The sequence below is a fragment of the Chrysemys picta genome, chromosome 11, assembly GCF_011386835.1.
Source record: "Chrysemys picta bellii isolate R12L10 chromosome 11, ASM1138683v2, whole genome shotgun sequence".
Classification (NCBI taxonomy): domain Eukaryota; kingdom Metazoa; phylum Chordata; order Testudines; family Emydidae; genus Chrysemys; species Chrysemys picta.
Genome location: NC_088801.1, coordinates 19,432,248 through 19,446,343, shown reverse-complemented (window position 1 = coordinate 19,446,343; position 14,096 = coordinate 19,432,248). Strand labels below are relative to the sequence as shown.

General features: G+C 41.6%; 1 protein-coding gene across 2 annotated transcripts in view; it reads right to left on the bottom strand.

The window, feature by feature from the left end:
* Positions 1-14,096, bottom strand: part of THSD7B (thrombospondin type 1 domain containing 7B) — a 626,924-nt gene that overhangs the window by 301,263 nt on the left and 311,565 nt on the right. For both annotated transcript variants that reach the window (XM_065561607.1, XM_065561605.1), the window contains exon 4: positions 5,136-5,387. In XM_065561607.1, coding sequence (XP_065417679.1) covers positions 5,136-5,387 — 252 coding nt within the window. The remainder of the gene's footprint in view (positions 1-5,135; positions 5,388-14,096) is intronic.

The following is a 14,096-nucleotide window of genomic DNA, read 5'->3' as shown; positions in this document are numbered from 1 at the left end:
CAAGATGTCATCTGGACTATCCCCGAAAGCTATTTATCTAACCTGTTCTTTAAAACCTCCAGTGACAGGGATTCCACAACCTCCCTAGATACCCTGCTCCAGTGCTCAGCTATCTTTATATTTCTAATATCCTACCTAAAATCTCCCTTGCTGCAATCTTGTCCTACTGTCAGTGGACCTGGAAAACAATTAACACTACACTCTTTGTAACAACCTTTTACGTATTTGACAATGTCCTCCCCATTAGTGTTCTCTTCTGTATACTAAATTTGCCCAATTCTTTCAATCTTTCCTCATAGGTCATATTTTCTAAGCCTCCTATAATTATTATTGTTCTCTTCTGAATTCTCTCCAATTTGTCCACATCTTTCTTAAAGTGTGGTGCCTAGAAATGGACACAGTACTCCAGCTGAGACATCACCAGTGCCAAGTAGAGCAGATCAATTACCTCCCATGTCTTACGTATGATGCTCTTGTTAATACAAAAGGTTAATATATTCTGGGGTGTAACAGCATCACATTGAGTCATATTCAATTTGTGATGCACTGTAACCCCTAGGATCTTTTCTGCAGTACTGCTGCCTAACCCACTTGTTCTCCCATTTTATATTTCTGCAGTAGATTTTTCTTTCCCAAGAAGAATATTTTGCACTTGCCTTTACTGAATTTCATCTTATTGATTTCAGGCCAGGTCTCCAATTTGTCAAGATTATTTCTAATTCTAAGCTTGTCCTCCAAAGTGCTTGCAACCACTCCCAGCTTGGTGTCATCTATTAATTCTATAAATGGACGTTCTACATCATTATCCAACTGGTTAATGAAAATATTGAATAGCACCAGACCTAGGACAGACCCCACTTGATACAGTCTCCCAGTCTGACAGCAAACTATTGATAACTACTCTGAGCATTATTTTTTCACCTACTTGTGCACCCACCTTATAGTAATTTTTCCTAAACTATATTTTCTTAGTTTCTTGTCATACTGTGTAAAAGCCTTATTAAAGTCCAGATATATCATGTCTACTGCTTTCCTCCATCCACCCGGTTGGTTATCCTGTCAAAAAAGGAAATTAGGTTGGTTTGCCATGATTTCTTTTTGACAAATCCATGCTGGCTATTACTTGTCCCTTATTTTCCTCTAGGGGCTTACAAACTGATTGTTTAACAGTTTGTTCCAGAATCTTTCCAGGTATTTGAAGTTAGGCTGACTGGTCTATAATTCCCTGGGTTCTCTTTGTTCCCCTTTTTAGAGATAGGTACTATGTTTGCCCTTCTCTAGTCCTCTGGGACCTTACCAGTCGTCCATGAGTTCTCAAAGATAATTGCTAAAGGTTTAGAGATTGTTTCAGCTAGTTCCTTAAATACTCTAGGGTAAATTTTGTCAGGCCCTGCAAACCTCTTCATCTCTTTAGCCTATCAAATTGATTCTCTTTGTATGTACAACAGTTTTACATCACTGTATTCACTTTAATTGATTTATTCCTGATTTAAACCAGGTAAATGAAAGAAGAATCAGCTTGTGTGTTTAAATTTGCCAAGCATATGAATAACTAATAGCAACACAGAACAGTACACACTAAACTTCATGACACTTAATGCTGCTTTAATATTTTCCTTTTTGCATTTAAGCTATTGATTTTAGGAAGTTATTTTAAATTTTAACTGTAAAGTGAAAAGCTCTTCATACTTTACCATCCAGGGCATGTGTGGAAACTTATAATGGTCTTACCAAAAAGTCTCCTTTAGAAGAACTAGTTTTCTGGAGCTGATGGTAGCAAGTTCTTTCATTAGAGTGTTGGGGATGTACATAATATTTACCACTGCCCTCTGCTAGATGGAATCAAACCAGCTCAAGTGTTTGCCTTATCCCAAGAGAAGGAAGGAAACATCCCAAGCGCTACAGGCTGCAGTTCACAACAGGTATCGTGCACACTCTTCCTTTGTTCCTTCCTCTTCAGGCATGGAGAGCTTCATAAGGGAATGGTCCCCCTGAGAAACTTCCTTGGGCAATGGGCAGAGCTTATAAGAACTATATGTTAAAGCAAACTAAACCAGAAGTCAGATTGTGTGTTTCCTAGGAATTAGGGAAGTAGAGGTAAAATATCACTGTACAGATAGACGAAAATGAAGTTCATATTAGAAGGAATGTGAGTAGGCCTTTCAAATGCAGGAGGAAGCCTTAAGCTTCCAATCCTGGATCTAGGTTCTTTGTACTCATCCCCTTTCTGCAAGAGAAGAAAAGAAAGGATGGAAGTCCACCTTTACCCCAGCAATGCAATGGACAAGGCACACATGACCCAAGAGTGAGAAAAATATATACTCTCTCTAGGTATTACATTGACAGTGGGGAGAAATAGCATGCCATTCTCCTCAAACAGAAGATGACACTCCTAGCATATCTCAGGCAACATTATTCTACAACTATGAGGTACCAGTTTCTAGTGTGAAGGACTCGCATCCTGCCAAATTGGCTTTGTCCTTATCTGAAAATTTCCAGTAGTGTTTATAAGAAGATAACTGCCAGATCAACAGGCTGTAGATGGTAGTGTGAAGATATAACATCTCTTACTGACTGCAGATGATGTATGTAGGCTCAATATTTAGACATTTCTGATCTTGTATTTCTCATATAGGATTTAATTTTAGACTCAATGGTATTGGATCCAACAGGTCTGCAATATATAGAATACCATTGTATAGTTCTTTGCTTTCCAATTGGTTAGATTTCCTTGAATCCAGTATATGCCTCTGTAGAAGAGAGCGGCCAAAGGAAGGACTTCTAGAAATGAAACCTCTCACAAGCTTAACCAAAACACACACTAGCTGGTGTTCAATAACTTCATAGCCTACTTCCAGTCCTGGGGGGCATCTAGTCCCTGTAAATCATTGCTAACTAAACACTGTGGATTGTTTGCAGAATATTTGCAATCTGAAATCTTATGATCATCATTCTGGACCAGATCATGTGAGAATGTTGTGCTAACAGAAAGGGTACCCGGCTCAGCTGCTAGACGGGGTGCGGCCAATAGCAGTCCCTGTGCTTTAATGTGCAGAATGCTGAAAAGTAGATGGGAATGGGTGGGAAGAAGCTTAGAGTTTCTGGGATGATGAGAATCCCCCCCCAACCACACACACACACACACACACACACACACACACACAATGACCCACGGTACAGAGCTGGCATACTGAGAGAACAATCTGTTCCATCTTAACAGGTAGAGCAGAGCACACACAACCCTCTCCCTGTGCACAAAGAGTAGCACTGGGAGAGCTGTATGAGGCACCAGCATGGGGTACAGCCTCTGGTGCGCTTGCTGGTGTTCCACACCACCATCTATACAGTGCTGTGGTGCAACTGTCACAATCTCGTACTCCAATTCATCAGTGTAAAAAAAAATGGCAGGGATGGGAACCTAGGCTACAGACACACCTCTCGTCACTTCCTCATTAACCAGCAGTTCGTGTGTTTCAATCAGGTATCAACTGAAACAATTGTACACAGAGCATAAAATCAGCAGGACAATCTCTCATTCTTTTGTCTTTGAAATTGACGTGCATTTAGGTAAAGAGTAAAAATCAGTACACGAGAGCTTGTTTGTTGGAGCCAATCAAGCAACCGAATTTTTTTACCTACCCACCCCCCTCCTGCTCCTAGCTGGGGGCACAGAGCTGATCAGCAATTGGCTGACTTTGAAGGAACTCAAGTTGTGATCCCTTTAATGACACTTGCACAGGTTTCGTGTTTCCAAGAGGATGTGCATCTTGCAGAGTCCGTCCCCCCCCCCATCCCCTCCGCCAGAGGCTTTTTGGCTGCAATATGGAGTCAGCAATCGTGGGGACAACGTGTCTCCTTGTGGGAGGGTTTTGGAAGTTGGTAAGATCAAAGCCATGCTGTTCCCTCCCACCAATCCCTATTTACCCACGAGGATGTTCTTTTCTGTGGAGAGAGAAGAAATAGTCATCCAAGATGAGCTTTCACTGCTCTTTGCCTGTTGTGGACCCTTTCAAGTTTTCCAGAGCCAATTAACAGACAGCCATGGACACCTGCCCCACCTCCATGAAGTCAGAGAGGCTCTGTGTATGCACAGGAGCTCTCTTTCCTCACCTGCAAAGCCACGGATTCTGCCCCTAGTTCTGCCCTCTGTGAGCAACTAATTCTCTTCAGGTGTCTATATAATAAGATTCCAGGATTGTCATTGTCTCCGTCACTCTGAAGCCAAAGATGTCTGAGTCAGTGCGAAGCGATGGAAGTGGTTAAAGGCATGGTTGAGTGCGCTTTCTGTTCAATCATGACTGGAATTCAGAGTTTGGTACCATCCAATTTTTAAGTTCTCAGCCATTTTGACTTTATATATTATACCCAGGCAACAGTAAGACATGTATCTATGCCATTCCAAGAATCCTAGACCATTGTGATATCAGAGGTAATTTAACCAATCACCTGTCTCACTCTCCAGCTAAGTTTCATGCAACAGTTTCAGACAGACAGTGGATTACTTGATCCAATTGCCGTACCCGTGAGCCCAGCTGACACTCCCACAAATCAACACAAATTGCCCAGCACAACCCCCTAGACACAAATCAACACAACCACCAACACAACAGATAAAATAACCCCTAACACATACAGCCCTTCAACGTATCACTCCCCCCTCATTCAACAACCACACAGATCCATATAGCTCTCCCAACATACCACACCCCACCCATAAATCAAGATAATCAGCACACACATAATAACCTCGAACATCACTTTGAAGCCTAGAATGTCTGAGTCAGTGTGAAGCAATGGAAACAGCTACAAACATGGTTGCGAGCTTTTTGTGTTTAGAGTATCACTGAGATTCACTGTGTGTTACCTTTCAATTTTTAAGATCTCATCCATTTATGAATTACACCCATGCGGCAGCATGGGCTTTCAGCTACTAATTCAAGAATAAGTTTAGATTTATACTTTTAAAAAAAAATCTTTGAATCATTAACCTTTTTGCGAAAATAAGGGGAGGGGGCGTAGAGAGACAGGAATAAATTTGACCTTCGTTATCAAAGAGCTTTGCTGGTTCCCAACAAATAGGCAAACAGGGCTTTGCATTCCACTTGAAAAGGTGCTGATAAAAGCATATAATATACCTGGGGCACGGATGGAGAAGTTCTTTTCCTCCTACGTTGCAGGCCTCCTTCTCTTCTAGCTCAGGGCACTCCTTCCCAGTTCCTACTACAATGTATTTTATGCTCCTGTGTCTGCTTCGGAATCCTGGTGAGAGATCCCCCGAGTGACAAGTCTTCGAGCAGGTGCTCCACACAGACCAAACTGATGTCTCGCAATCTTTAGGCATGACACATGACTGAAAGGTCAGTGGGATGGTTTCTTGCATACAAAGGCTGTGATGAGAAAATGGTAAAAAAAAAATCTGAGGAGTTCTTGTTTGTTGATAGATTTTAATTTTTCTACAGTCCCCTTCCACCTCACTGCCCTCCCTCCCCCCCAAAAATTACATACAGGTTCTGATCTCACTTCCATCAGTGCAAATCCAGAGTAATTTCAGTTAAATTAATGGAGTTATACCAGGGTAAAATTGGCGTAAGTGAAAGGTGAATCAGGTGTGATATCATAATTAATCTGGCATGTTTTAGGAAAGACTGTATTTAGATTTTTTTCTGCTAAAATATCTTGCACAGTGTATGTCCAGCTCACCCCGAGTTAGAAAAGATTCAAAAAGCAGTTCAGTGATGATATACTCCGCAAACTTCTTTTTATGAGCTGGATCAAGCCCGTACTTCACAGTCTATCCAGGACAAAAAAACCACACACAGAATATTGCAGAACTGCTGTCACTATGAACAGTTCACATCACCACATTCTTTCTGTTGGATATCCAAGTGTCCAAGTGAGTCAGGAGCTGAAATAGTTCCTGCTGAACAACACTTCTCTGAGAGACTGGAGGGAGCTCAACATCTTTAGGATGAAGCAATAAAATTAGGTTTTTAAACCTGTGATTCTGGGATCACACCAAGAAGTAGAGTGAGGGTACGTCTATATTTACCCGCTGGTTTGGCGGCCAGCAATCGATCTTCTGGGATCGATTTATCGCGTCTTGTCTAGACGCGATAAATCTATCCCGGAAGTGCTCGCTGTCGACACCGGTAATCCTGCTCTGCGAGAGGAGTAGGCGGAGTCGACGGGGGAGCCTGCCTGCCACGTGTGGACCCGCGGTAAGTACCTTTAAGTTCACACTAAGATACTTCGACTTCAGCTATGTTATTCACATAGCTGAAGTTGTGTATCTTATTTCGAACTGGGGGCTTAGTGTGGACCAGGCCTGACATGCGGACCAAAACCATATTAGTTCTAATAGACATTCTGGCTTTGCGTTCTCTTGGCTTGATTAAAACCACTAAATTAAATATTTCTAGATCTACAGAGTGATTCCAAAGCCAAATGAAAGCAAAAAGCTCCTGGAATTTTGCAGCTGGATTCTGTGGATCTGATTCTCCAATATTTGCTCCTTTTGTCATTTATATCTGTGCAAAATCATTGTAAAGTGCTTGTTCACTTTACAGAAGTGAGCATCACTATGCCAGGTGAACGTGGAGAAGCAGGCCTTAAGAGTTTACAGCTGCAGACAGCGTTATATTAGAATGACTCAAGAGTACCTCAACAAAAAAAACAAAAAGCAAACAATCCCTGAAGTACCGAATTAAAACAGCTTTTCAAAAATACAGAAACTTGATTACTTCAAGCAAGTAACTTTTCTCTCTGATTAAATATCCCAATGCTAGCTATAGGAGCAGACGTATGCAGGCAGCTACCTGATCAATTCCTTTTTTCTTCTGCTCAATGGCATTTAGTAGAACTGCAAAAGGGAACCTGCAGAAAACAACAATTCCTGCTCCACCCCCTTACAGTCTCTCCTCCTCCACAGCCATCCGCAGTTCAGCCACAGAGCCATCAATGGTCCTCTAGAAAAGAAGAAAACCCCTTTCCTACCCTTCAGTGCCATAGCAACTGGTGCAATGGGCGGTGGGAAGGGGTAAAATGAGAGAAAATGTAGTGACTTAGGGGCAGGGGTTTCACCAGGGAGACACCAAGAAAGTGGAGATGGGGGGGGGGAGAAGATGGAGACAGCAGAGAAAGAAAACTCTGGGATGGGGAATCCCAGGGAAAGACAGAGTAAGCAGGTATTTGCCCAGACTTGTAAATGTCCATGACCAATTTGCAAGGTTGGTATGAAACTATTATAAATGTAGCTCAGCTAAGTGCAGACTTCTCTTTCCTTTGTAATTTTATTCTTTTCCAGCCTCTAATGGCTCACAATCAGGGTTTTACCAAATGCAAAGAGCAAAGCGTGTAGCTCTTAAAAGGTAGGAAATGTCAAGGGATCAGTTATTGAATCTCTTTTAGATTACTTACTAACACAGTGAAACTAACCAGGGCACATGCTTTCATTCAGGGCTCTTTACTAGAAACTGGATATTTATAAAACTAAGATGGAAGGAATCCTTTTACATGCTTCTTCCATAGTGATCTAAAATGTCCTAGGTGCCTGACAGTACACAAGAGACATGACCCCTGTCCTGGAAACTTATAGTCCAATATCAGACATGTGACAACTAACCGGAAATAAAGCTGAAGGAAGGGTTTGTGAGAGGGAGGACAAGAGTTACACCAATAGCTATTTAGATTACAAGCTCTTTAGGGCAAGGACCTTCTCTTTGATTGTATGTTTGTACAATGGGGTAGTGGCTTCGAGGTGCTATCATAATACAAGTAAATACTAAGATCATACAGTTACTCAGCAATGCCTGGTGGACAATTTTAAAAAAATATGTAACATCTCTGTTGTGTGTCCCAGTAGAAGTAGGTCTCAAGGAAGAATTCAATAAGGAGAAGTGGTGGTTTGGTGGACCAGCTCAGGCCACAAAACAGAAAGTAGAATGGGAGAGAAAAAGAAGAGATGGTTGTGGGAGAAGGGGACAAAGCAGGAGGACAGGGGGCGCATATAGGCTGTGATTTTGGGTGGAGTGACTCAGTGCTGGGGGTGTGGGGGATTAGGCTCTGGCTCCTTGTTAATATACTTTCCGCCAACATACCCCAGTAAAAAATAATGTGACCCATGGAACATTTTTGGGGCCAGTTACACAGGCATTCCACATGGAATACCAGTGTGGAGAACTAGGAGAGCAGGATTTTTTTTGCTCACTCCAAACTGCATCACATTGCTTTCTTGCAAAACCTTTTTTCCCTTTAATTTAAACCCATATTCTCCCCCCATGGACCCCAAAGCATGATTCAATTGAATACATACATGGAAAATACTTTCTAGTCAAAGGTAAACCTGTGCTACGGACTAAGGATAGTCAAATCCCTCCCTTACTGCAAAGCTGGCACAAACAGGAGCACTCTGTGTGTGTTTATTCTCCCCCCCCCCCAAGAATTTTTACCCTGCCATACACATTTTTCCTCCCTCTCTGAAGATTTCTTTACACTTCTAGCCACTTACTTCTCTTCATTCCCCCCGCCCCCACTGTTTTTTCCCCCCAGCTCTGCCCACGCTCTACTCCTATTAAAGTAAGAATCTGAGATGGATTTTTGAACGCACAGTATTTAACTATGATGGTCAAGTGATCTAATTCCAGGGCTGATCTTCATTCCCTCTATCATGGGGGGCAGGTCACTAACCACCTGTGTCACAGTCTCCCTATCTGTAAAATAGGGATACTAACCTCTTCAGTGAGGTGTGGGGGAGGTGGGGTTAAACATGCTCATAATGCCATTTGAAGAGGCAGAGCACTTTAGCCAGAGCTCAGCTTTATGTAGCCATGAACACTACATTCCTGAAAATACTCTGAAAGCTGTATTACTAACATTGCAACACTTTAAATAAGCATAGCACTTATATAGGCAGAGATTTGTGCATTCCTGTCTGCAACTTTTGCCCTCACCAACAAACATAATGCCTCTTTTTTACCTTTATTACCTGCTGCCAGTCATGGGACACGCATAGCTATGCAGTTCTTGCACTACTACTTAGATCTGACTAGTCACCAGGAGACAGTTTGATGGACTTTGATAGGAAACAAACAGGGGGGAAAGATGGATACGTAGGCTGTGCATTAGAACTACCACTTATTTTGCAGCATATAGGATAATTTAAAAGCATTCAAGAGCAGCTGGCTCCTGTTACCTATAGTTGCTATCCTGAGGAGACAACGTGTGGAAGTGGCCTCGCCACAAAGGGGACAAATCCTGGTCCCACTGAAGTCAATAAGAGCATTGTCATTGTGAGTGCTCTGCACATTTGAAAATAAGGTGACTTAGAGGCTGACCCAACTGCTATTGAAGTCAATAGGAAAATTCCCACGGATTTAATTGAATTGGATTTGGTCTTTATATATTGCCCACATATGGCTTTAGGGGCCTAACTTTAAGCACCCACATTTGAAATTGTTTAACGTCAACCCTTCTGTGTCTTAGTTTCCTCACCTTTAAAATTAAGAAACTACTTCCTTACCTCTGGGGTGTTGTGAGGGTGAATTAATTAGTGCTTAGAAGCACTAAGTGCAACATATTGTTATCCTAAGCAAAGACTGTAAATGAGCTAAACATGCAAAATTAGGCACTCAGATATCAGGATGATTGTGGTATAAAAACCTGAATGGAAAGCATCGACTACACTATGGGATAGCTCTCTGTTGTCCAGTGAAGCCTAAGATGAAAACTCCATAACCATTTTAATTTTAGATGTATATAGGTGTTATAGGAGGTGAAATACTTACTCGCTAACCGCCTCCATCATGACCTTTAAACATTACCACAGGTATAAAATGTCAATACATTTTAACAACGGATTGGCAACCATATCCAAACAGCTTCGGAGTTTATACCCACTCTAACCATCTTTAATCTTTTTCTTTGTAATATTAAGCTAGGCAGACAGCCTTATTTCCCTTTTACTAGTTTATCTATACATTGCTCAGGACCTTAGTAAGACAGTGTGCAAAATATTGTTTAAAAACCATTCTAATTTCTAATAGATAAGGAGCTAGTGAAAGTAAATTACTGGCCAATCTGATTATACTGAGAAATTTCAGTGGATCTCAACATGGCTAGTAGGGCACCTGATACCAACATTTTCAAGAGAGCGTCAACTGAAACTAGCCTTACATACAGCTGTATAACCCCATTCCATGTTGGGGGGTTTATAGCTGCAACTGAGATTAGAATCTGCGGCAAATACTGGATCGAACAAGTTAACATAAAGCAAGTAAACAGCCCTGAATGGTGTCAAAGAATTGGATTTTCTTTTCATTTGAATATTTCTAGTGAGCAAAGGCAGTGAAAAATACATACACATGCACATACTCTGGCCAGTGTTACCTCATAACATCTGCTCCCCAGCAGATTCTTATGTGCAACGACCCACTAAAATGTGAGTCTCACTGGTTTCTATCTGTTAGTTCAGAGACCTGAAGTCAAAATAATTGTGGCCGTGCCACCCAAAACCAAATGTAAAAACATGCGCTTTCCTCTTGGACAAAGCTCAGACACAGTCTTATGTATTCCAGATGTATCTGGGGCAAACTCACACAAGTAAAGACTAGACATGTGAGGCATCACTGTTAAGTTTTCTGAGCCTGTGAGCCAAAGATGCAATTTCACTGCCCAAATGAAAAGGATGTTTGGGAGACCTCGGTTCAAATTCCAATCCTAGCTCACTCAGGGATCCAAAATGGGAATGAGAAAATGGCTTGGGAAAAGACTGAACATAAGGCTTTGTCTAGGCTGAGACCACCTCCAAAAACGTTCACTATTACAACAGCGCAAGCATTGACCTGTTAGAATTAAAAATGTACTTACAATTCTATTTCATCTATCTCGGCAGGCATGGATCTCACAGTCATGATCACTATGGTAGCTGGGACCAAGCTTTTCAGAAATGAGTGCCTGAAGTTGGGTTCTGAAATTGTTTGGCCTGATGTTTCAAAAGTGCGGAGTACATTCAGTGGGAACTGAGCATGTCCAGCACGTCTGAAAATTAGACCAGATCTACTTAGGAACCTAAAATGGATTTAGGAGCCTAACTTTAGGCACCAATTTTTGAAAATCTTGATTTAGGATGGTCTAATCTGTCTAATTTGTCTAACCCAACAGAATGAGTAGATCTTATCCCAATCTCCTGTAGGTGTGCTCAGATGTGACAATGCAGAAACCACCAACATAAGAAGTGCCAACATATACATTCTGGTGACTTAGGCAGAGGCTTATATTTAAACACTTGCAGACTCTTTGGAAAAACAAAATGGAAATTCTCTTGTAATCCCTGAAATAAAAGAATGCATGATGTTCGATTTCACAGTGATCCTTTTCAGGCCATAATGATTAGAATTGCTTCCACAAAAGATTGAGGTCTGGCCGCCCTTCCATCACCTTCAACTCCCCACAAAGTAATTCTATCTTAGCCTTTTTTCTTCTCTTTTTTTTTTTTTTTTTTTTCCTTTTTTTCTTCTTGCAAGGCTGGTGCATTTTGCTCATGCACTTGTGGCTGGAACAGTCAAACGAATCTCTGTAGGGTGCAATTTTTTTGAATTGAATTGAATACCTTATGCAGGGGATTCTTCTTCTCACATATAATGCTTCATGCTGGACAGAGGAGGTTCTTTTAGTTGGCTTCTGCCATGTTAGTTAACAATTAATGAGAAAATAAAAGCAGGTTTGAGGCAAGTAAGTTTCATACCATTGCTAGCCATCTCAAAAAGGCAGAAAGCTTCTATTAGTATGAACCATAAGCTTACTGGCTAAGAAACCAAAATGAATTCCCCTCAGTAATCCTTCAGCTGCAAAGAGATGACTGCAGTTTTCAGCTTCATAACACATGAAAGCAGCTTGTGGCCTTATCAACGAAATACACTTTTTTGGCCAGAGAAGGAAAATTCTTTTTACAGATTCACTTGTTTGAGTCTTTGTAACTGTCTAAAGCAGAAAGTTTAATTTCCATTTGAGGCATCTTTGCAAATATAGGACTCACTCACTCACAAATATTTCCAATAGGTACTGCTCGCAAACATAAGTAATGGTTGCACAAACTACCACACAAATTAAACAACTTCAATAATAAGGAAGGCACCATGGCTAACACTACACAGTCATATGTGCTGTAACATTCTAAAATTTGAGATCAGATTCACAGGTATTTACCTTCCTGAAATACTCTCGGACAGTCAATGGGCCACTTTGATTACCTGGCATTTTTCTTTTATGATTAAGCAGCCATAAGGCTAATGAGCATGGTGAAATTCTTAGGACATTTATCATAATAATTATTCAATGCCACGAGAGATTTCATTACAGACATATTGTGTGGTACTTCCCATTTGCTTCATTTTTTCTCATCTATAAGATGTATCTCATCAGTACCCATTCAACACCCCAAAGAAGAAACCTAGGCCAGGAAAAAGAAAAGGCTCATTTTCTCTTTCCAGTTCCACAGTAGATTTTTGGCAGCCTAAGCTCAGCTCTGCTCAGGGTTATGCAAATGTGTTTGCTCTTCTTTGTCAGTGGCCAAAAATATCATCATTATTGTAAAGAGATGCTTTACAGGACCTGCAAGATCTGGTCCATTCTTCAAAAGCAAGCTTGCAAATATGTCATGCAATGAAATGAGTTTGACATTACTAGGTGATTGTTTATGCTGTCTGGGACATGTTGTAGTGGTGACATTTTATTTCTAGTATTATATGTGCAGTATGCTTTGGATTTTAGGTTTCTAGTACCAAATTGCACAATTTCCACTAGCAACTGCGTAAAAAAAAGATACCCTTATAATGAAACATGTGATAATCTGAGGGCTATCAAATAATGCGATCCTTAACCCCCAACCAAATCAATAAAGGTAGCTTATTTTATTTGTGCAATAATATTAAATTATGAGCTAGATTCACAAGCATCTGTCATAAGAAAGTCTGCCAGAAGGAGGTTGCAGTGATTAAATCTGCCCTATAAACAGCGACTAGCACAGCCCAAAAAAGGGGAAGGCACTGGGCAAGAAGGTGGCATGGCATCCCTCCAGCAGCTAGTATCTTCAAAGTCCAGTGATGGGACAGTAGATGGGGAGGGCTCTGAGTTACTACAGAGAATTCTTTCCCAGGTGTCTGGCTGGTGGGTGTTGCCCACATGCTCAGGGTCTAATTGCTCACCATATTTGAAGTCAGGAAGGAATTTTCCCGTAGGTCAGATTGGCAGCGACCCTGGGGGGGGTTTCACCTTCCTCTGCAGCATGGGGCATGGGTCACTTGCAGATTTAAACTAGTGTAAATGGTGGATTTTCTGTAACTTCACATTTTTAAAATCATGATTTGAGGACTTCAGTAACTCATCTGGAGGTTAGGGGTCTATTTCAGGAATGGGTGGGTGCGGTTCTGTGACCTGCAGTGTGCAGGAGGTCACACCAGATGATAATGATGGTCGTTTCTGACCTTAAAGTCTATGGGTCTCTGCCAGTGGGGCTCTATGGCACCTCAGCTATAAACTGAATCTGCACCTTTCCCCCCACATAGTGGAAGCCTGAGTAGAGAATGTAGTGGTGGAAACACACTCTTCTTTTTCTTGAGGTGAATCTGCCAATGGATGCTTAGTGGCATGGAATGTGTAATCTAACACAGAATTTTGTATGCATCATCTGTGGTGAAGCATGCACGGTAAGCGTCAGGAAATCAGTTAACTGGGTATTAAGGGATGTCTACACTGCACTCTAAGCCCAGGCTCTGACTCCGGTTTGAGCCCAAGCCCTGCTTCCATCCACATACAAATCAGTCTGACATAGGTCAGCAAGCACTCAGGATTCATGTCCTAGGACCCTGCTTGGGAGGGGTGGGAGTGAGAACCGGAGTCTTGCGGTGACTCAGGTCCAAGCCCTGTAATTCTGCAGTGTGAATCCAGCTCGAACTGCAGACTTGAGTCAGAAGTTCTGGGTAGTGCAGTATGGACATGTTAGCATGGCTGTGAGACCAGTGTCCTGTAACTATAAGCCCAAGTTTACAATGCAGTGTGGATACTCAAGATCAGCCCTAGAAACACCGAGTCCACAAGCTCAG